Source organism: Phoenix dactylifera, chromosome 16 (assembly GCF_051530095.1).
Source record: "Phoenix dactylifera cultivar Ajwa chromosome 16, Ajwa_hap1_PhDact_Kaust_v1.1, whole genome shotgun sequence".
NCBI lineage: Eukaryota > Viridiplantae > Streptophyta > Magnoliopsida > Arecales > Arecaceae > Phoenix > Phoenix dactylifera.
In genome coordinates this window covers 12733953-12757637 of record NC_143205.1, presented here as the reverse complement: position 1 = coordinate 12757637, position 23685 = coordinate 12733953, and the positions used below count along the sequence as shown (strand labels likewise).

General features: G+C 40.8%; 2 protein-coding genes across 2 annotated transcripts; one reads left to right on the top strand and one right to left on the bottom strand.

Annotated features, from left to right (window-relative positions):
• Positions 1 to 468: 468 nt before the first annotated feature.
• On the top strand, positions 469 to 4023 carry LOC103708290 (receptor-like serine/threonine-protein kinase ALE2). Its single transcript, XM_039114787.3, has 4 exons — positions 469 to 1026; positions 1827 to 2015; positions 2118 to 2969; positions 3311 to 4023. The coding sequence occupies exons 1-4, from the start codon at positions 588 to 590 to the stop codon at positions 3778 to 3780; spliced, it is 1950 nt and encodes a 649-aa protein (XP_038970715.2). The 5' UTR covers positions 469 to 587; the 3' UTR covers positions 3781 to 4023.
• A 9977-nt stretch (positions 4024 to 14000) lies between these two features.
• LOC103708270 (Glycine cleavage T-protein family) lies at positions 14001 to 23576 on the bottom strand. The gene is made up of 5 exons (XM_008793112.5): positions 22936 to 23576; positions 18031 to 18284; positions 17750 to 17848; positions 14761 to 14919; positions 14001 to 14665 (listed from the first exon to the last, which is right to left on the bottom strand). Exons 1-5 carry the CDS (start codon positions 23421 to 23423, stop codon positions 14421 to 14423), a joined length of 1245 nt encoding a protein of 414 aa, XP_008791334.5. The 5' UTR covers positions 23424 to 23576; the 3' UTR covers positions 14001 to 14420.
• Between the last annotated feature and the right edge of the window lie 109 nt (positions 23577 to 23685).

The following is a 23685-nucleotide window of genomic DNA, read 5'->3' as shown; positions in this document are numbered from 1 at the left end:
TAACTACAACTTTGCCATTTAGTTACATTTTCCACCAAAAAATTATAAAGGAAATGCTCCAATAGAACTAACTTTCAATCAGACGGTGGACATCATCTGAACCTCGTTGAGCGATCCATCTGAACTGTATAGGTACAAAATTTGCCATTGTGCTACATGTTCCATCAAACGGTGGACGGCACCCAATCGTCTTGCGCTGTTCCACATGTATAAATTTTTTATTTTATTTTTTTTGAAATACTCTCTTAAGTTTTCCGTTTTCTAATAGCTACATAACTACGATTTTCCTATTGAGACATATGTACTGTCAGATATTTGTTGACTCCAAAGTGAAAAATTATAAGAAAAGATCTTCCATGGCCATTTTCTAATCAGACGGTGGCCATTTTTTATTTTATTTTTTGAAATACTCTCCATTTTATTTTTTAATAAATATAATACTTGCTTCTCCCTCTCTTCTTTTGGCCTTTTCTACTGCAAGCTTGACCGCTTTCTTCTCTCCTCTGTAGGTCTTCTTCTTCTCCTACAAAGGGAAATATAGAGATAAAGGTGCCTCGTTTACCTTCTTCCTTGCTCGTTCTGGGTCCATGGAATCGATTCCTCTTCTCCATGGCTTCTCTCTTCTCCTCCTCTGCCTTCTCCTTCTCCGCCCCAGGGCTGTTCAGGGGAATGCAGAGCTGAGAGCCCTCATGGAGGTCAAAGCAGCGCTGGACCCCGAGGGGAGGATTCTAGCCTCGTGGACGAGCAAGGGGGACCCTTGCCGAGGGGATTTCGAAGGGGTAGCGTGCAACGAGCACGGCAAAGTGGCCAACATCTCGCTCCAGGGGAAGGGCCTCTCGGGGTTCATCTCGCCGGCGGTTGCCGAGCTCCAGTGTCTCTCGGGGCTGTACCTCCACTATAATGCTCTCAGAGGGGAGATACCGAAAGAAATCTCTAACCTCACCGAGCTCTCTGACCTCTACCTCAACGTTAACAACCTCTCCGGCCGCATTCCGGTGGAGATCGGCAAAATGGGGAGCCTGCAAGGTGAGTTTGGCCTTAGGGTAGGGTAGTGAGGACTAGAAGTGAGAATAAATCTCGGGTTTTGGTGCATTTCCCCAGCTGGGTTTTTTGTTCTTATGGTGTTTTGTGGGAATGAGTGATTTAAACGGACAAAAGTTTCGATTTTGCGAACAGATTATGGTTTAGTTGACGATTTCCGAGCTGGATTTTTGGACTCCCCCTTTCTCTGTAGTTTGTCCTGGGAAAAAATCTGCTTTACTGTTGAACTTTTGGTTTTCTCCCTTTGCCTTATGTTTAAAAAAAAATAATGAAATTTTTTGCAACTCTTCTGTAACTCTATAGTTAAAGGTAGAGAAAAATTAGATTTTGATGGTGCATTTGGGTTTTCCTTGCATTTTTTTCTACCTCGGTTTACTCCCTTGTTTGATATTTACTTTTGTAGATGGTTGATCGGCTAAAACTAATAAAGCTTTGTTTTTACTTCAAAGTTTGCAGCTCTGCTATAAGTTTCTATTTGGAGTTAGAGAAAAAGCTCTTCCTTTGCCTTTCATTTGCTTTTTTTTTTTTTAGTGTTAGAGGAAAAAAAAAAAGGCTCTTCCTTTAGAGTTAGAGAAAAAAAAAGCCCTTCCTTTAGGCTTAGAGAAAATTTGATGGCGCGTTTGGGTTTTCCTTGTTTCTTTTTTTGTTTTTATCTGAGTTTACTCTCCTGCTTTTAGTTTTTCACGGATTTTTGATCGGTTGAGCTAATAAAACTTTGTTTTCCCTTGTATATTTTAGCCCTTTCTTATTCTAATTTGTTCCTTGCTTTCCTTCTCTATTTGTAGTGTTGCAGCTGGGCTATAACCAGTTGACAGGAGCCATTCCGGCCACTTTAGGAGATTTAACTCAGTTGACGAGGCTGTATTTGAGCTTCAATCATCTCTTTGGTTCAATTCCTGTGAAGCTTGCTCAGGTTCCTCAGCTGGTAGTATTCGATGTCCAGAATAACTCCCTCTCCGGCAGCGTCCCTTCCGGTAACTCTCACTTGCTCTCTCCTGTTCAAAAAATTTGATTCTTCTCTGCTGCTTTGTTGAGTTCTTACTGAGCTGAGACAATACTGTTTGATCTGGATGAAGATTTAAAGAGGCTGAATGAAGGATTCCAGTACGGAAACAACACCGGTCTATGTGGAGTTGGATTCACTTCCCTCAAAGGTTGCCCTTCAGATGATCCCCTCAAGCCTAGCAAACCTGAACCCTTTGGACAGGAGATCCCACAATCGGCGAACGTTACCACACATTGCAACCATTCCCACTGCCCAAAATCTTCAAAATCCTCTGCGGTAAAAGTTGTTATTGGAATAGTTGCTATGGCAGTTGGAGGGTTGGTTATCAGTTTATTGGCCTTTGCACTATATCGCCGCCGGAAGCAAAAGATCGGTAGTGCGCTCGAGGTTTCAGATAGCCGGCTAAGCACTGACCAGCCCAAGGATTTCTATCGAAAGAGTGCCTCCCCACTTATCAGCCTCGAGTACTCCAGTGGATGGGATTCGTTGGTTGATGGGCGAGGCGGTGCTGGGATCTCTCAGGAGGTTTCTCAGAGCTTTCGATTCAATCTTGAGGAGGTGGAGTGTGCGACTCAGTACTTCTCGGATGTCAACTTGCTGGGGAAGAGCAACTTTGCTGCAACTTATAAGGGCCTCTTGCGAGATGGGACTGTGGTTGCTGTGAAGAGCATCAACAAGACAAGCTGCAAAACTGAGGAGGCTGACTTCTTGAAGGGGTTGAAGATACTGACTTTGTTGAGGCATGAGAATCTTGTTGGATTGAGGGGCTTTTGCTGTTCTAGAGGTAGGGGGGAGTGCTTCCTTGTCTATGATTTCGTTATAAATGGGAGCCTATCACAGTATCTGGATATGAAGGATAATGTGAATGGCAGGGTTCTAGACTGGCCTACAAGAGTATCCATCATCAAAGGCATTGCTAAAGGTACTAAAGTTTGAACCTCTTGTTTCTTAATTTTTTTCATGTTTCCATGCATGACTTGATGAGGTCTATGATAATTGTTCATTTCAATTTTGTCATTGTTCATTAAACAAAAAAATTCTGTTGAATAATTATGCATGAGGAATTTGTTTGCTTAAGCTTCTCATTGATTGGGGGGGGGGGGGGGGGGCGCATGAAAGGAGTAGGGCCAGTTTTTGTTGGTTTTAGTTATGTCTTTATTTCACTTATCTACTTCAAGTGATTCGGTAGAATTTATCCTTGTGAGAAAACACTGTGAACCTGACTGAACTTGATTTGGTTGCTTTGTTTGCTACTTAATCCAGGTATTGAGTATTTACACAGCAATCGACCAAACAAGCCTGCTCTGGTCCACCAAAACATAGCAGCAGAGAAGGTCCTCATTGATCATAATTTCACTCCTCGACTCTCTGGCTCTGGTCTGCACAAACTCTTGGCAGACGATGTCGTCTACTCGACCCTCAAAGCCAGTGCTGCCATGGGCTACTTGGCCCCCGAATATACCACTATTGGCCGATTCACAGAAAAGAGTGATGTCTATGCCTTTGGAGTCCTTGTATTCCAAATCCTTACAGGGAAGAGCAATGTCTCCCACCTGCGGCTAAATTCTGAGTCTGCGAAGCTTGAAAACCTCCTCGACGAAAATCTCGCCGGGAACTTCTCCATACCAGAGGCAGCAAAGCTAGCAGGGATTGCCCTGGTTTGCACAGGTGAGAGTCCAAGCCAGAGGCCGACGATGGAGGCGGTGCTTCAGCAGCTAAGCTTCGGTTGCTGATCTTCTTAACCTATGCTCAGATTCCTCGTCTGAGGGATTCCAATGCAACATGCTAGGGAGGATTTATTTTGAAGTGCATTGTGCCTTTGAATGAGGACTTTTGAGTTATGTAATGTTTGTTTCTCGGTTCCTAACAATTGACCTTTGAGCTAGAGTTGCTCTCCAGATTAAGATGAAGGCAGATCGTTGTATCTCTAGTTACTTTTTCTCTTTCCGAATTCTAGTTTGGCAGTTACTGTGCTAGTTCTCTCTGTTGTCTGGGCTATGAAAGGACTCCATATGTGTGAGGCCAAGGATTTTGTTAGAATCCAAAGAAGATTGTAATGGAAAGGAGGAAGAGAGAAAGAGTAGAGACCAAGAGATAATGTGGTTCGGCTGTAGTAAGTCTACTTTCACAGTAAAAATCTTTCGTACCTTGGCTTCCATAAATCAATAAACAGCTTCTATTATGTTGTCAAAGTAAAAGAAAAAATAATTTCATTAAATCATCAGACATGAAATAAGTAAACCACCAAAAATAGATTCATGCGTCACGCCTCCGCCCAATCAGGATATCGTTCAATAGACTTTGGTGCAACATGTGACTCCAGAGTCCAGGCTGATTTTGTCCTGCATTATTCTCATATTCTGTGTCATGGGAAAGCGCCATGTTAAAGGTCGGGCACATCCAAATATCCAATGCGTGTGTTTCTGCTTTAGCCGTGGATAAGAGTAGTGGGGGTAGCACTAGCCCAAGTACTGTGGAGCATTCATGGTGCTAGCTGTTGTAGAGTGATGGTGTGGGCCTGCAGATGTCTAATGTTTCCATGCCTCTGGTCAGAGCTCACCTCAAACCTGCCGACACTGCACGCTGCTCCTCCTGGTGTGAGGCCATGTCCTGGCACCTTGTGGAATATTAAAAGATCATCAATGGTTTTGATGCCATCAAAATCCGAGCTGTGGATCCGAAGGATGTTGATGGATCCACATGGTGGATTTGAAGATCATTATTGGCTCTGTTGCTGTCAAAATTCGATCTGGTGATTGGAAGGATGTTGATGGATCCATATGGTGGATGAAGAGGTACCGAAGATGAAAGGTCGTTGGATTTGATCAGATGCCATTCGATGCTTAAATTAGAGGTAGGATGTTGGGGAACTACGAAGATTCGGAGGGAAAGCAGAGATTATTATATGTGGTATTGTGTGTTATGCGTATTTGGTACATCAAATCTTTTTTTTTTTTTTATAGATGAGTTATTGTCCTATTAGGGTTCGGTTTCGGAGTCCTGAGTCAAGTAGAGAGCTGACACCCTCAGCTTTTTTTATCCGAGTTTGTCCAGTAATATGAGTTCAACTGAAACAGGTTTTTCTTGATGATATGTCAGTCCATGATTGGTAAGTTAGATTTGGACGACATCGTATGTCCTCCGCTTTCGAGCTATTCTCTTGGCTTGGGCTAAGGAAGTAAATAGATGGGCCCAATTATAGGTCACTTGTCTTTGAGCGGAAATCTTGAATTTTTAGCGGACTATTTGGGTAAATTTTTTTGAACTTCGAAAGGATTCATATGACGAGATATGTGGCATCTTGTAAGGTTGGGAATGTGATCAGGCGCATAGATCTTAGGTTGATATAAGCCATTGAGATCTTGTTCTGAGAGCTGTTGGATAGACATCTTGTTAGGTTGGAAATGTGATTAGGCGCGTAGATCTTTGGTTGATTTGAGCCATTGAGATCTTGTTCTGAGAGCCGTTGGATGGACTTCTTGAATTGAGAACAGTTGAGTTTGGCTTTTTGATCTGAGAGCCCATAAGACTGGCTTTTTAATTTGAGAGCCGTTGAGGTTGGCTCTTTAACTTTTGCCCTCTTTGTCCGGTGGTTGAAGGCCTTAAGTTTGAAGGTCGGTTTTCTATAAGCCGTGATTGCTTAAGCCATATGTGTATGAGGTCAGCTTTTAGACCCTTGACCCCTAGTCCAGCCTTCGGAAGTCGTTAAGTTTTGAAGTTTTGTTTATTGGGTTTTTTTCTTTTTTTACGTCGACTCTAGGAGCTGTTGTTGTGCAAGATCGGTCTTCGGTAGCCGTTATTGTATGTGTTCGGCTTATTTTTGCTATTGCCCTCTAGGTCTGTCTCTAAGAGCTGTTATTGTATTGGTCTCTACGAGCCATTTATCTTATCGGTCTCCAGGAGTCGTTATTGTATGAGGTCGAATTGAGAGGCATTATGGCCTAATGTCGGTTGCTAGACCCTTGCCCCCATTCCTAACCTTAAGAAATCGAGCTGTCAGTGTTTGGCTGATTGGGTCTTTCTTTTGGATGAGTTGTTTGATGGTTAGCTGCCAATAAATTCTAGGTCGGGCATCTCCCATCCGAACCTAGACAATGCTGGAACTTTTCTCCTCAATAGGCTTTGCACTCGATCAGTCAGGTTAGGCTTTGCCATTTTCCATCAGAACTTAGCCCGAGCTAGGATTTTTCACCTCGGCAGGCTCTACCATGCCACTTTTGATCCGAGCTTAGCCTGGGCTAGGATTTCCACCACATCAGGCTTTGATATGCCACTTTTGATCTGAGCCTAGCCCAAGCTAGGATTTTTCACCTCAACGGTCCTCAGTATTAGTCTCACGGTTGTCACCTTGGTGCCCCATATTGGTTGTCCTAGGATCAGTCCTATGGTTCCCATCTTGTTGCTGAGGTTGGTGATTCTAGGATGAGACCTACCTTGTTGCTGAAGTTGGTGGTCCTAGCTCCTAGGATGAGTCCCATGGTTCCCACCTTATTGTTTAGGTCAGTGTTCTAGGAGTTATGTCTCCTGGTTCCCACTCCTTGGAAGATGATATTGTATGTACAACCTTAAAGACTTAAATTTTGTAGGGTCGCAAATTGTGAAAGCTAGATCTAGTCATGCATTTAAAACCATTCACAAGTGGTTAGATCATGAATATATAATTCACACATGGCATGTACACATTACCTATTTGAGGCCCACGAGATATACTATTCTACTTAGGTTACAAACCTATATCATTGAGCTCGACAAGTTTTGCCATTTTGCATGCCAGCGGAGTCAGTTTGATAACGATAATGTGTTGGATCCATCCAAAATAGTAAAAATAGGTAGTAAGACATCAAACTTATCCATAATTACAAGTATGCAATAATGAATTGAGGAAGTATATGCAAAAAAAAAAAAACTGAAAAATCAAAATTAGGACAAACAAAGGCCAAAAACAGAAAGAGCATACTTGAAAGCAAAAGAAGCCGATTTAAATCCGTCTAGAACTAGTTCAAAAATAAGTGAATCGGATGGTCAAAGAAACCAAACTGGTCTACTCAATACCAACTGAGCTGATCAATAATAGATGATGAGGTGGCATCAAACTTGGCAGGCTGACATGGCCTGATGCCATGCCGATGCTGATGTAGTAGCTGCCATCGTTGATGATGTGTCAGAGTTATCTGAACCCAAATGGATTTGGTTTAGGTTTGCAGGTTTGATTGAATCTGGATTTAACTTGCATCCATGGCAACTGCAGTTAGATGGATCAGATCTGGATTTGCAGGTCTAGTTGGATCTGAATCCAACTCGGATTTGCTGGATCTTCTTCTCTGGATACTTCGAGTCTGAAGTGCTAGTGTGGCAGCGGGACTTCGGTCAAGTGGCAGATCGATGGAGAGGGAGAGGGCAGCGCTCAAGAAGAAGGCGACGCTTGGGAACGACCACGGAAGAGGAATCTGCTGATGAGAAAAGGCGGCACTTGGGACAACCGCGGAAGAGGGATCACCAATGGAGAGAAGGCAACGCTTGAAAACGACTACGCTCAAGTAGGGGTGGCAAAATATGACCCGACCTGCCAACCCGACCCGTGTTCGACCCGCCATAAACAGGTTTGGGTTTGGCCTAAACAGATTCGGGTCGTAAACAGGTCGACCCGTTTAACCTGTTTATTAATTGGGTCGGATATGGGTTTTAGATGTCTGACCCGTTTAAACCGTTTAACCTGTTTAACTATTGGGCAGGTTAAACAGGTCTAAACAGGTTAAACGAGTTAAACATGTTAAACGGGTTAAACAGGTTAAACGGGTCTAAACTAGGGGTGGCAATCGGGTCGGGTCAGGCATAAACAGGTCGGGTCAGAAAACTATAAATCTGAACCCGACCTGTTTATTAAACGGGTCAGGAATTACAAACCTGAACCTGACCTGTTTATTAAACAGGTAACCCGACCCGACCCGTTTAACCTGTTTAATAAACAGGTAACCTGTTTACCCAACCCGACCCGACCTGTTTAACCTGTTTGCCCAACCTGACCCGTTTAACCTGTTTAGACCTGTTTAATCTGTCCAACCCAACCTGTTTAACCTGCCCAACCCGACCTGTTTAGACCTGTTTAGACCCGTTTAACCTGTTTAGACCCGTTTAACCTGTTTAACCCGTTTAACCCGTTTAACCTGTTTAGACCTATTTAACCTGCCCAACAGTTAAACGGGTTAAACGGTTTAAACGGGTCAGACATCTAAAACCCGTATCCGACCCAATTAATAAACAGGTTAAACGGGTCGACCTGTTTACGACCCGAACCTGTTTAGGCCAAACCCAAACCTGTTTATGGCGGGTCGAACACGGGTCGGGTTGGCGGGTCGGGTCATATTTTGCCACCCCTAGTCTAAACAGGTCTAAACAGGTCGGGTTGGGCAGGTTAAACAGGTTGGGTTGGACAGATTAAACAGGTCTAAACAGGTTAAACGGGTCAGGTTGGGCAAACAGGTTAAACAGGTCGGGTCGGGTTGGATAAACAGGTTATCTGTTTATTAAACAGGTTAAACGGGTCGGGTCGGGTTACCTGTTTAATAAACAGGTCAGGTTCAGGTTTGTAATTCCTGACCCGTTTAATAAACAGGTCGGGTTCAGATTTATAGTTTTCTGACCCGACCTGTATTTGACCCGATCTGTTTATGCCTGACCCGACCCGATTGCCACCCCTACGCTCAAGGACATCCATAGAAGAGGGATCGGCCACGGAGAGAAGGTGATGCTCGGCAATGGCCACGAAGGTGGAGTCGGCCATGGAGGTGCTTGCAGATGCGCCATTGGTAAGACCGTTGCTGAAGATACTTCACAAGATGCCTGGAAATGGCCACGAGATATTGGCGACGAGAGTCACGACGCATCGATGGCGAGAGTCATGCTAAGAGTGCTCGGGGACACCAAGAGCTCATCGAGGCTCGGCTTACTAATCACAACATGGCAACGAGTCGTGAATTGGTGGCAAACATGCCAGTGTAGAGGAGTGATGGCTCGAGGCATTACACCTCGGTGGGATGGCATTGCATGGATGATAGACCGACAAGTCTACTCGCCAGGTGGTGAGGTAGAGAAGATACATATTTTTCCTCATGATAAAATAAGGGAAGAGAAAGAATATATTTTCATTTGCACAGAGAATGCCAATCTATTGCCACTAGAATCCGGTCGATGATCGAAAGGGTGCTGATGGATCGACATGATAAGGAGATGCTGATCTGCACATAAGAAGAAGGCACAAGATTGTTGGAGTTGATCCGGTCGCGGGACAGAGAAGAAAAAGAAGAAGACTTGAAAAGAAAGTACAAAGTATTGTATATAGTAATAATGTGTGTGATGCCTCAAGCCTTCTTTTATAGGTGTGGAGCTGTTGCCCCACCAAAGTTAGACTCTAGAGTTCAGAGTCAAGTGGAGAGCTAACTCTCAGTTGTTCTTATCCGGATCAGTCTAAAAATATGAGTCCAACCAAAATAGATTTCTCTAGATGCCATGTGTTAACCCATGATTGGTAGGTTAGATTTAGCCTCCATCAGGCTCCATTAAGGATGCGTATTTAGATGGTAGCCCAAATGCTAACTGCATTTAGTGGTCTGCCTCCATCTGTAAGGCATTAAAAGGTTATGATTCATGAAATTTTCTCAGCGGGAGATCTGCTGGTGATGGGGTCTCATTTATTTCAAAGCATCAACTTTGCATTGTAGACAACTTTGGTTGGCCCTCCCTGGTTTCTCTAGAATTTGTGTATGATGGTAAGCGACAAATTTGAAAATGCATGAGACTTGGAAGGACCGATATTGTGATAACCAGCTCAAATGGGCCCATATTGGACTGAACTTGGCAGGCCCAACTGACTTCAATCTAAAATTCAAAAATAAAAAAGAAAGAGATCAGAATAGGAAAAATCTTGATCCCTGTTCCAGCTTCTGATCGGAGGTGCGAGGTGTGGCCGGTAAATTATGATGAGATAGTCATATTAGAGATTAGCTTTTAGGATTCTTAGTATTCATCAGAAAGTTTGAGAGTTGAGTAAAAATTAGACAATGAGATAGATGCCTCTATTTGCTTTTCATGATAAATTTGTGTTATCTTATCCGAATCTTATTTGTGATACTTATTTTATTTTCATTGAAATCAGAATGCCATTTGATTGTGCTTGTAGCTAAAGTGTGAATAAGTTGGTTGAGAGTTTTCACAGTGGAGTGATTTGTATTTCAGGTTATGATTAATTAGATTTTGATGAAAATTATGTGTAGGAGGATTGGCCATGGAATATTATTGTGCATTATAATTATTTATTTATTAGTTAATTTGGAAACTCAATTTGATATGGGGGTATACTATGATATTACTTCTAGCTTGAAGTTAATTATTTTGGTCGCAAGTTAGAATTACTTTATAAGAAGTTGTTTAAGGTCTGGACTACAAAAAGATTTTACGATATTCGTCCCAGCCATTGCTGCGGTCCTTGGCTGTTGCCATCATCGCCGAGGCCACCTCCGCCACCGGCTCCACCATGATTGGCCACTCGATCCCTGGCACCCACCCCCTATTCCTCTTTCTCTCTTTTCCTTCTTTCTTTCCTTCTTCTTCCTCTTCATTTTCTTCTTCATCATCTTTTAATTTTTTTTTTATTTTTTTTAAAAAGAGAACCATCCATGGATTGGGTCCATACTATGGTTAGATTTAGACTTTTCCCTGATGGTTGACTTAGACCACCAAACCAGACCCGTGATCAGGCTCACCCAAACCCCTAATCGAACCCAGACTAAGTTTCTCTCTCCTCTTTACCTTTCTTTCTCTCTTTCCTCTCTTTCTCTCTCTCTCTTTAAGCACACCTAGGGATCTTAGTGTAAGCCCAGTCTTTCTTTTGTTCGGATCCCAGATGACCCCTATGTAGAGGCCCCGAACCGCACCAGTACCTGACCGGTAGGCTATTATCTCAGTCCTAGCTTGCCGGGTCCCTTAAAAATTCGGTCACTACTAATCTTTGTTGAGTTACTTAAACAATTCTAATCTTGACCAGTTGAGTTCACCTTGTTCAAATCGATCTATGCTGTCGGGTACCACCGTTTAACAGACCCTGCTTTTCCATCACCCTAATTTGGGCATGAAGCCATATCCCCCATAGTATTTTAATTTAACTTTGCTTGGCTTCTAAGATAAATAATAAAATTAATTGTGTTTTAATGATATTAAAGCAGAGGAACCCAACCCGTCTAACTGAAGTGGGATTTTGAAGTAGAAAGAGGTAAATAACTTAACACTTCAAAGTGTATTTTCTAATAACCTTTAAAATATTATAATTAGTTAGTTAAATTTGATTGATTTTTGTTTTATACTTGACTAAATGGGTCAGGCATGTTATTATTACTATCTAATTATGATATGTATTTTAATACTTTTGTAAGATGAATTTTGAAAAATATGACTGAATAAATTATGAATTTATTTTGTATATATATGTTTTCTCAGTACGACTATGATTTGGATCCGCCAATGAGCATTATTCGTTGGTCCTATTGAGTTATAATCTAAAAAAATAGTTTCGACACCAAGCCACCGGTGATTAGAATAATGGTATTTATTATCTGGCACTTTGTACACCCTGTTTCTACGATCTAACCCATGCTACTGGGTTACATGGCCATGCTGGTGTTGAGTATAGTATCAGTTTACGAAAAATTAAGTTCAAAAAAAAAAAAATGTGTTATTCAAGATTTGTTTTATTCTTAGTTAGTGTTATACTATTTGATTATTTATTCTCTTGACATGCTTAGACTTCATTTTGATGTGTTATGTTGCTTTTTTTTTTCAGATCCTAAATCATGATTGCTCAGGACTTGAGAGAGTACACTAGATCTTCTAAAAATATTCGTGATTATTTGGATTTCAAGTATAGTTTATTTAGACTAGTTCAGTTTAGTTTGAAGATTTTATTTGATTTGAATAATAATATTAGTTAACATATTTTGATTTATGCTACTTTGAGCTATTTGATTTTAAGAATGATTTCATTAGATCTTGAATAAATTAATTTTTGAGGATTGAAGAATTATTGTTATTATTATTGCTCTAAGATTATTATATTTTGAATCTTTGATCAATAGGCTTGCATGTTTGTAGGGTCTGCCCTACATATGTGGTGTCTATTATGCCTTGAGGCGTGATAGATATTATTGAACTTTATGTTTTTAAAAGAGCATTAGCCTTTTGTGGAATGGATATCGACTCTGATATGTTATAAACCTTTGGAAAGTCATTCCTTTTATATTTATGTTATTTATTTAACTTGGTAAAGTCTTCTCTTTTTATCTGCTCGAACGGACTTTTCGTGGAAGGGTTCACGTTTGTTCTGCTTTAGCGGCAATCTCGCTGCATTTTTACCCGCGCAAAAAGATGTTTTGATGGTTTCTTCTGGAAAAATAATGCAGTAATATAATTAGATTTTAATTTTACAAAATGAAGGGCGATTTGTAATTTACTACCTATTTGAGTAATAAAATTCTAGTTATGATCAACGAGCAATAGAAAACTCAAGGTACGCTGTACCGGTATTGGTAGGCGGTCCCCTACCGGATCAGTATAGTTCCAGTTCAGATCAGTTTGAACCGGTACCGAATCGGCCAATGTGCAGCGCGTACGTACATGCGCACAGAAAAATGTGCCCGCATGGGCATGCTATTCCAAAGGTTTGTATCAGTACCAGACTTGTACCGCTCAATTCTGGCTCCTTCGGGGCTGGAATTATTTTTCACACTTAAACCAAATCGGTCCGGTCTGATACGGGCTGAACTGACTAGTACGGTTCATAAAACTTTTAATCTCCTCTGCCTCATGATCCAATAAACCCACTTAAGCCTATATTGCCACAATATTGTTCTATGAAAGCCGGTGGCTCCATTGTAGAAGTGTGGCCCGGCTTTCTATTTTTTACTAAAAAAAAGAGAGGAAGAGGGTGAATCGATGAGGCATGAATGTAGATCCTCAAAAGCAGTACTCGAGATATGAGAGTCAATCACAGTGAAAGTTTGAAATCATTTTTAGGAAAAACTTCTTGGAACTTTGATAGCCATCAACTTTGTGACTAGTCCAATGGAAATGGGTTTTGACATGACCATCTTCCCTCGTTAACTGATTCTGGTCTGAGATCAAGAACTTATCATATTGTATACCCCGAAGTTCCAAGATGAGACGGATTTATATCAAAAAATTTAGTGTGCAAGCCTATAAAAGTGCAGGGTGGCTTAACTTGCTCCAAGGGACGAGGCTATCAGGAGGAAGCCCTTCTTTGGTCCATCAGATGCTCATCTTCATAGAAATTTCTTTATTACTAGACTCAAAAAGAATAATAATATCTCAAGAACAAAAGAAAATAAATTGCCTAAGAAAATGTGTATCTTAGACTCTCGGTATCCATTCATTTCTTTTGGATGCTTTGTTTTCTTTGTGCATGTCTGCGTAACACTTAATAATCTTGACATTCTTTGTTCAATATCCAAATTATTTATTGCTCATGAATTTTAAAAGGCATAGATCAGTCAAATCCTATTGAAAGATTTACCTAATTTTACCAGCTAATAGTTGTTTGCACGGCGCAACCCTTTCCACTTGTGGCAAGGGATGGGGCTTCGATTCTGCAAATATGAATCTCCGGTATCCTAAGCAATGTCTCGCCTGGGAACCAAAGCATTTCCCAATTTTTTTTGTCATGAAATGCCAAACAGCCTTGTGTTTTTACATAGAACTATAGATTGCTCTTCAATAGGAACTTTTTCCATCAAATGTAAAATAAGGCCTTCATTTGAGCTGATCTATAATAATCAACATATCATTTTCCTATTCACTGATTTTAATTTCGAGTGACAAATATATCGGATATCTGAGTAAAGATTTTGACCAGATGAAAAATCATGCATATCATTTTTGCAAGACATTCTATGACAACAGCACTAGTTATATAAATAAAGACAACATGTTATTATAAAAGATTCACGTAAATTTGAATTTCAAACACCAAATTCACTACAGCTATTGCAATTGGCTACAATCACCAAAACCACTTTTGAAGGAATCTAGTAATCAATCCACTGATTGCCTCAAGGTACGTGATTGCAAGTAACATGAAGCCATTCTGCACCTCTAATTTCATTATAGACTATGAAATACAATAAATTGTACTTATTGTTCCGAGAAGTTGGCAGAGTAAGCCCAGCTCATCCCGTTTTATATGTTAGGTACTGAAGCTGTGCTTATTTTTGTTTAACTTCCAAGAAATTTCACCGGTCGAGTTTTGGATCTTACCTTCCCTTAGAGTTAGATGATAAATGATCGAATCCCTGGTCTCAGAATTCGCCTACTAAGGAGCTGCATTTTGTTGTTCATGCTCTGGAGCCCATTCAGCTGGCCACCAATCTGGTCTGATAACCTTAATCCTCACATCATCCTTGTCTTTAATGCTCAATGCTGGGGATTGCTTCAAGGCCTCTTCTAATTTCAGCAAGCCCATTCCACGACATCCGAGAGCTGTTGTTACAGTCCCAACCTTCTTACCAGAAGTGTTATCGACTACTTCTGAACCTGGTGATACAGCCTGTTCAAGTTCTGATCAAGATGAGAAAAATGCATGAGCATCTAAGACCAAATATCATACTTACACCAGTTGATGAACTCTAAAGTTTCCACCTAGAAACCAGTACCTTCTCCTTTATTATTTACAAACTTCAGTGGAAGCAAGCGCTTGCGAATGACACCACGATGGTGTGTTCGAGCAACAAGCTCCTGGCCCACATAGCACCCCTTGTCAAATGAGATAGCATTCAACCCCGCAAGATTGTATTCAAGAGGAATAGCCTCGCCTGGGTAATACAAAGTGACTATTTAGATGAAGAACAAACAAGGTGTTGACCAGTTTTTCAGTGTCTTACAAGTAGAATCTAGAACCTTTAAGAAATTATGATTTTAAACCAATAATGACATAAGGTGTTGAGCAGTTGGTGAATATTTCAAATAAAAAATAGAACTAAATAAAGTAGGATTTCCCTTACCGAAAAGAATATAAAAAAAAAGAAGGGAGGATTTTGAGCAAGTTAGGTAGCATAAACTGCACTTGAAACCAGACCAGATGACACAAAATCACAACCAAGTGTAAAAAAGAGACGATGTTGAACCATGGATGATTTCTTGAACATCTATCATGTTGGTATTTAACAAAGAATCAATAGTCCCCGTCATCTTTGTAAGTTCTCAATTATATATAAAACACATAAGCAAACAAACCACTCTTAAGTTGAAATCCCGGACTTAAATGCACTATAAATGATTTTGTTATGATAGAAGAAAGCAATTGCTTGTCACCACTAGACTTGAGTAGGTCCGATGTGCCTAGCTCAATCTTGGACAGGCTCAGGCAGACATTTTGTCCTAAAGAGCAGGCTCAAATATGCAGGCCCGACCAGGATTTGGATTGGACCCAGGCAAAACAAAACTAAATAGGCTTAGTCCCAACCAAGCCCCAATGTTTTATGCATTCACAATCTTAATCTAATCAGAAAGGTGAGAGTACAACCCCATCTCTTCCTCTCAAACCTCTCCATTCACTTCCCTCCCTCTCTCCCCCCTCTCTCTTTGTCGCTCATCCCTCTCTTGATTTCTCCCTTCCCCCTCCCCTGGCAAGCTAGTTCGGGCACATCCTTCCTGGTGTTCAAGCTAGTTCCATCTAGGTAGGGGCAAGCCAATTCATTGAGAAATATCAACCAACATGAATATATTGTATTAGCCAATATCTCAGATTTTATACGCTTATATCAGCCAAGATAATAGAGCTGAGATTTTCATATATTTTGAATTGAGGGGTGGCTGATACTGATACAAACTAAGATTTTGGCAGCGATGAAAATCCTGGCTAGGCCTTGCCAATTTGTTATTGGGTTGGTTTTGGGCTGGAAGAATTGGCTTGATGCCAAACCAGGCCCGATCTAGAGATTTGACATTACTATTGAATTGTCCTAGCATGAACATGGCCTAGCCCGATAGCAGATCATTAGTCAGAACCTCTTTCCAATATCTCATTGTCAATCTTACATTAGATCTAAGTCGAAGCATGACTGCCTTCACAAGAAGATATTTAGACCATCTACAACCATTCCACATTGACTAAAGGCAAAATAAGAACAATCTTTAAACCAACTAGAAATAACAAAAAGGAATTAGACACCTCCTCAGTTAGCTTTGCCTAGTCCGTGAACTTTTCTCCCAACAAAAAGGTTCATATCCTCACAAGCTTAGTAAACTCAACACCAATTTCTTGACAGGCAAGGCATGGCACTTATAAATGTTAACCAGGTTTATTATATTGATGCTCTCATAGATCACAAATTTCTTCCCCATCCCCACCTCAATTTATCCTTAAAGTATTGAACTTTGCTTCTTTGTTACGGCTAGAACTCAACGTTTTAAGCCATCCCTCAACTTTTCTACCATATAAACCCTAACATTTTGTCAATCTTGCAGCTAGCTTTTTCAACCAAGGACCTAGAATTCATCTCGCATCAAGCCTTTTCACCAATGGTTCCGATAGATGCCAGACACAATCCCTGTCAACAAAGACACTTGTCAAAATGTAGGCTCCTCTGTTCAATCCCGTCACAAGAGTTCCATCAACTACATTTTTTGCTAACAATGGCTCTCTAATGTCAGTCTTCAATAACTGCTAGTACTCCATTTGAGCTAACAAACTGCAGAATTTCTCGAGATCCTAAAATCAGCATAAGTTTTTTTCTACACTTGGTTGCACCTAATTTATAGAATGTTACTAGTCAAGAGCAAGTCCTAGATATCTAATGGACTGCAAAAACAAAGAAGTCTCTGAAGGCTGAAAGAGTTACTTTCCATATATTGCTTTCACGGTGTCATGGTGCCAAAGATGTGTAAAGTCAATCATTTCAGCTTGAATCACTTCCCCGTGTTCTGGTTTAGTAATACAAGTCTAACTACTCACTTACTGTAGCCCTAAAATGAGCATTTCTAGTATCTAATATCAAGGTTTAAATTCCTTGAGAAAAAGAGATGCTGGCAAGTGGCCGACACGGCTGCCATCTGACATGCATTGTGCTGTACTAGAACTCCAATTCTGTGCACTAAGATTGCACCGCGCATATTGAGCCAATGCCTCAATCCAGTAATGACCCACTACAGGTGAGCACTTAAAAACATGTCTAATATTACCATCCCTGAATGTATTCATGAATCATCTCACCCTAACATGAAGGGTACAATGTAAACTGCATCATCCTTCTCTCTTTTTCATATTATCTTGCTGACCTTGCTATGATGGGTTGGTTATGTGCTTGAAGTATCATTATATCTAACTTCCACCTTCTCGTTACTCCTCTTCTTTTTTTTTGCTTAGAAAGATATTTGGAGATGTCATACTTCTAAAACATTATCGTTTTAACCCAAGAGAACTTTGAATAATACGTTCGTAATTTAGTGGAAACATCAATATTTTATATCTCCTCAAATATCAAAATGCAATTATAACTAGATTCTACAACTAGAATCTAAAACAACAGGTTTAGCCTGTTGGCATGAATTTGGCAGAATAAAGTATCAGTTTTAACTGCCACTAGATGTATAACAAGAAGCAGGAGAAAGTAGTGGATTCAGTACGAATGTAAATAACCATACCTTTTGGAATCTCAGTTGAACCTTCTGCAACTCCTCTCTCTAATCTCCATAGAAGATAATTTTGTTCATCAGTTTCCTTGTCAGACTCAACCAGCGGTGCTATAGAAGAAATTACAATGATTAGATGAGAAAATTATAGAAAATTAATAGCAAATGTTGTTTTAAAGTTTGAAGATGGTGTGAATGATAACCATATCTACCTAATTGGTGCAAGTAATAACCATGCATAATTAATGAACAGAATGCTGATGCAAATACACTGAGTGTGTCACTAATCTTACGGGTTATGTTAGATGGGAAGATTCCTCTAAATCCTAGACAAGCCAATCGGGGATCCTTGAACCATTGCCAACCGAGGTTACTTCCTTGTGCAGCTGCTTGACCCGCATGATCAACACCCTTTCCCCATCCAACTGATGAGGCCTCAGGTTCTTGAACTGATGATGCAGTGTTAGAGAGGTTACTGCCAAACCGTTGCCAGCAGGAGAATTCCTTGGTTGCATTCTCTATCTCAACCTTGGATCTCAATCGATATCTATGGCACATGCATAGAAGAACTATCAGGACCACTTATTTCTTGATTGTATAATTTAACCATCAAAAAGTTTCTGACAACTCTGAAAAACAGGAATTACACTATACGGTTACTATTCTTATAAAGAGAAAACAACATATAACATCTAATTATGCACTAGAAATTCAGCTCATGCTTTTGCTATTTTTCTGTGCATGTGTTGCTGTGACCAGTAGAAGACTAACTTTACATTAAACTAATGTTAGAAAATTTTTAGTAACCAATGGAATCTGCAATTAGAGAGGATCCAGCTTTATACACAGGTCAATCGACCCAATTAGGTACATGGGCATTAAATTATGTAAAAGAATATAGAAGATACATCCTTGGCTTCTTCTTTTTTTTGTTTGACAGCAAACACCTTTTCTTCTTATTTGTCCTCCTAAATATATCAAGATATAAGCAAATTGTCTTTTTCAAAACAGCATATAACTTTTTTAGCCACTTCATTTTAATAGTCAATCTAAATGCTTGGTCGAATACTGAAAGATCGGAGGGTGTTTACAGGCTGTTCTAACATTTTGATAGCATATTTTGAGTAGTAAACAGAAGACACAGAAAACAATTGACTTTCAGTATCAGAAATAAGCTTAGAACACTCATTAAGCTGCTTACTCACAGTTTCAGCTCCTGTTTCATCCTACTCCCCCGCCCTCTGCCCTCCAGCCCCACCCCCCAACAACAACAAAAAAAAAAAAATCCTCACCCAACAAAGCAAACCCATTCCAATGTCCAAAAGTTCACCTCAATGTGACATTGTTATGACTGCATAATAAATTATCTAATCCCGAGGAAGGAAATGAAGCATACATCTAGAAGATAAACCACAGAATAAAGAGTTGTGATATATGGACCAATCAGAGCTTCCATTACAATACGATAATATAATTGTTCATATTCCTCCACCACATACTCTTTAAATGTATCATGAATAACCAATCCAATGACAAGAATGTAGAAGTTTCAATTCAACTAAAATCTAAACGCACCATTTCTAGTAGAATAGCTGCTATTTGACATGTTCATACAAGAACCAAAAACTCGCTAAACACCATCCATCATGGAACACAGAGGCTGCACATGAAACAAGCTCAATGGCTCCATACCATGCTTCATTAAGCTTGTTCAACCAGGGAATGAGCCAAGCTCAAATATGACTTGAAGCTCAACTAGTGCACAAGGAAAGGCTGAACACTCTGGGCATGCAAAAATAAATAAAAGCTGGGCGTGGCTTGATAACATGCTCATTCATTTAATAAATGAGTCAAGCTTGAACATCTGTTGTCAAACCCAGCTCAAGCTCAGACACCCCTTTCATATAATAGTTTGAGATTGAGAAGCTTAATACAACATATTATGCAACTAAATTATTTTCTCCTAAAGGAATCTTCAAGCATCTATGTTGTTGAGGAGAATGCATGATCCAGGAGGATCACCGGACTCAATGTGGATCAATTTGGCCACTATGAGTATTCAGGAGGATCATCAGACTCGATGTGAAACACTTTGGCCACTATGAGTAGGGCAGGACAGAGTTCAGGAGTGAGATCTGCCATATCGAAAAATCGAGTCGCAAACTAAACTTCTGGAGGCCATAACTTGGTTATACGATGCCCGATTGAGATAATCTTTTTTTGAAATTATTATTTTTTCGAGATCTATAACTTCGGACCAACCTTCTAGGAGGTTAAATCAAGCTGAAATTCTATCATTTAGACTCCGAAATAGACTGGTCAAACCAAAAATTTTCTTTTCGGATAAGACTTTGACCGAGCATAACTCTCTATCTGATAAGAATTCGGAGCGACAAAAGACAGAGTTGATGTAGAAGTCGAGATTTACCTTCTCGAGATATTTATTTTTTTTACTAGAAATGTATGTTTAAGAAAAAAGAGTTCTACTAGAATTAGGAAGAGAAATCCGACCCAAATTGTGTTAGGGCGGACCTCACATTATAAATAGAGGCTATACATCTCAGTTTTTTAATCATCCATGAAAAAAAAAGACTTAAAGCCCTACTTTCAAGATTCTTCCATCTTCTTCTAGTTTTATTTTGAGAGATTTAAAGTTAAGCAGGTTGAAGAAAATCTTCCTTCTTTCCGATCAGATCAAGTTGGTATCAGAGCTATGCTCTTATCTGGTGGAATTCCAACTTGATCGGATCAGATCAAGTTGGTACCAGAGCTTTGGTTCTCTACATCTATGGAAACTTTAGTGCATGGTCCAGATGTGCGAGCGGTACAAGCAATTAGAAGAAGGGCTATTCGTGCTTGAAGTATATTGAAGGACAAAGGTGTGTATGGCTGCTACTTTACCTCGACGGATCATGAGATGATGGAACATCTCGTACAACTAGAGAAGAAGATAGCCCAACTCACTAAGATTGTCTCGATTGATGATGCCTTCAATACAAGCACCAACAACTCTATCTTTGAGCAAAACCAAATAGTTCAACCATGAGGCAAGGAAGCAAGCATTTTTCCATCTTCAATCTGATTTAGCAAGAACTAAATCCTCTAAACAAGGAGAGCTCTGATCCAGAAGGATTACCGGACTCGATGTGGATCAGTTTGGCCACTACGAGTATTCAGGAGGATCACCAAACTCGATGTGGAATATTTTGGCCACAACGAGTATTCAGAAGGATCACCAGACTCGATGTGGAACACTTTGGCCACTACGAGTATTTAGGAGGATCACCAAACTCGATGTGGAATATTTTAACCGCTACAAGTAGGGTTGGATAGGGTTCAGGATCGAGACCCGCCACATCAGAAAGATGAGTCGTAGGCCAAACTTCCAGAGGCCATTACTTGGTCATACGATGCCCGATTGAGAAGATCTTTTTTTTTGAATTGGATATCTTTTTGAGATCTACAACTTTGTACCAACCCTCTAGGAGGTTGAATCAGGCCAAAGTTCTATCATTTAGGCTTCAAAATGGGCCGGTCAAACCAAAAGTATTCTTTTTGGGTAAGACTTCGACCAAGCGTAGCTCTCTATCTTCGAGCAAAACCAAGTGGTTCAGACATGAGGCAGAAAAGCAAGCGTTCTTCCATCATCAGTTCTGATTTAGCAGGAGCTAAATCTCCTAAACAAGAAAAGTTTTGATCTAGAAGAATCATTGAACTCGATGTGGACCAGTTTGGCCATTACGAGTAGGGTTGGACAGGGTCCATGAGCGAAATCCGCTACATCGAGAAGCCCAGTCGCAGGCCAAACTTCAGGAGGCCATAATTCGGTCATATGATGCCCGATTGACATGATCTTTTTTTTGAAATTGAGTATCTTTTCGAGATCTCGAAATGGGCGGGTCAAACCGAAATTTTTCTTTTCGGATAAGACTTTGAGCAAGTGTAGCTCTCGATCCGATAAGAATTCGGTGGAGCAACAAAAAACAGAATTAATGTAGTAGCCGAAATCTACTTTCTCGAGATTTTTAGCTTTTTTTACTAGAGATGTTTATTTAAGAAAAAACGGTCCTACTAGAATTAGAAAGAGAAATCCGACCCAAATTATATTAGGGCGGACCTCACATTATAAATAGAGGCTATGTATCTCATATTTTTAATCATCGATGAAAGAAAAAAGGACTTAAAGCCCTACTTGCGAGATTTCTCCATCTTCTTCTAGTTTTCTTTTGAAAGATTTGAGTTGAGCAGATTGAAGAAAATCTTTCTTCTCCCCAATCGGATCAATGCACTTGTTACTGCTAGGTGCATCTTTAGTGTTATATGGACCAGCTCTAGAAAATCTGGGTCAGACACATTAACAAGTTTGGAGATGTTTCATGCATTTAGATCATTTGCAAATTCTTGAATGCAGATTCTAAAGTTGGTGGAGAACAGGGCTCTTCCAACAATGAATCCAACCCACCAGGATCCACAAGGAGGCTCTCCCCAAAAAAAAAGGGGTCAAAGGATACCTTAACAAAAGGAAGTCTTGGATCAAGCCTGCGAGGCTTCAAGCACCAGGAAGGGAGATAACTTCCTAAACCCATCCTCAAGTATTGAACTCCTTTCAAATGAATATTGGCTTTTGGTTATCCAAAAAATCATGTTTTGAGATGATAAAAAAAGATCAAATTATTGCCTCTTCTATGCCAATGACTTTATGAAAAATATAGTTCTTTTCTTTTCAAGGGGCTTCGACTTTTTTCTGACGGTATATCTACATACTTGTGTAGAGAGAGATAGACTTTGCCCCTCTCACGAGGAGAGGGTATCTACCAATCTTGACCTCAAAATAAATAGTAGAGCATCCAAATCAAAGATCCACACCGCATATCATAATCGATAAGATTAAAAAGTGCCTTTTTTTCAAACTTGAAAGTTTTCTTAAGGCCAATCTCGAGCCAACAGTACCATGTCTCTATTAGAATATATGTTATTAACATGTCCATTACCCATTCGAGGAATTGCCTACTTAAACACCAATCTGTATTTAATTCTATATAACTAGTGTTTATCAACCCATAGAATGTCAAAAAGTTCATTCAGGAAGAATCATTATCTAAGGAAATGATAGACAAAGAGTTCGATTTTTATCTGAATCTGAATATCATTTAAAGAAGAGACGTATGGAATCATTTGGAAGGAATCAAAGAGCTTACCTCCTCAAGCAATCCAGGAGCTCATCCAAGACTGCTGCATCAACATCAGCCAGCAAGGTGAGAGGCTCCTCTTCGTCTCCCGATCCCGGCCCGGATCCCGTCGGGTCGAGCTTCCCGTCGACCGGCGGCGGCCGGTAGAGGAAGAGGTCGTAGAGAAACCTCCCCTGGGGGGTGAGCAGCGCCGAATAGACGGCGGGGTAGAACTGGTGGGCGGCGTTGGGCGTCGGTAAATAAGACGACGGAGAGGAAGGCGAGGAGGAGGGCCGGGCGAGAGGGCGGACGTCGTTGGAGAGGAGGCCCTGGAGGAACTTGGCGGTGTCGGGACCGTGGAAGCGGACCACGGAGCGGGACCCGAGGCGGCATGCCATGGGCCCCACCTCGTCCAGGCGAGGTGTCCGCCGCTGAGGCCTCGTGGGGGAGGCGTGGAGGCGTCGAGAAGCGGTGGAGATGAGAGCGCGGAAGCGCGAATAGGAGGCGAAAGGAGGCATTTTCTTTTGCTTCTTTAACCCGGTTTTGAGCTTGTTTTCTTCTACGTTCTCGGGCTTAAAGTTTTGGGAGGGGGAGGGAAGGGAGGCGGTGAGCGGACGCGTGTTGCGGGACGGACTCGTCACGTGTCGCTCGCCGGCTACGTGGGCGCAGTGCGCTCCAACTTGGCTGGAAATAGACAAATGGTCCATGCTATGTACAAAGATTTTATGCGCACTGCAAGTACAATTTATTACAAATGAAATCTAGATTGGGCTTTGAATG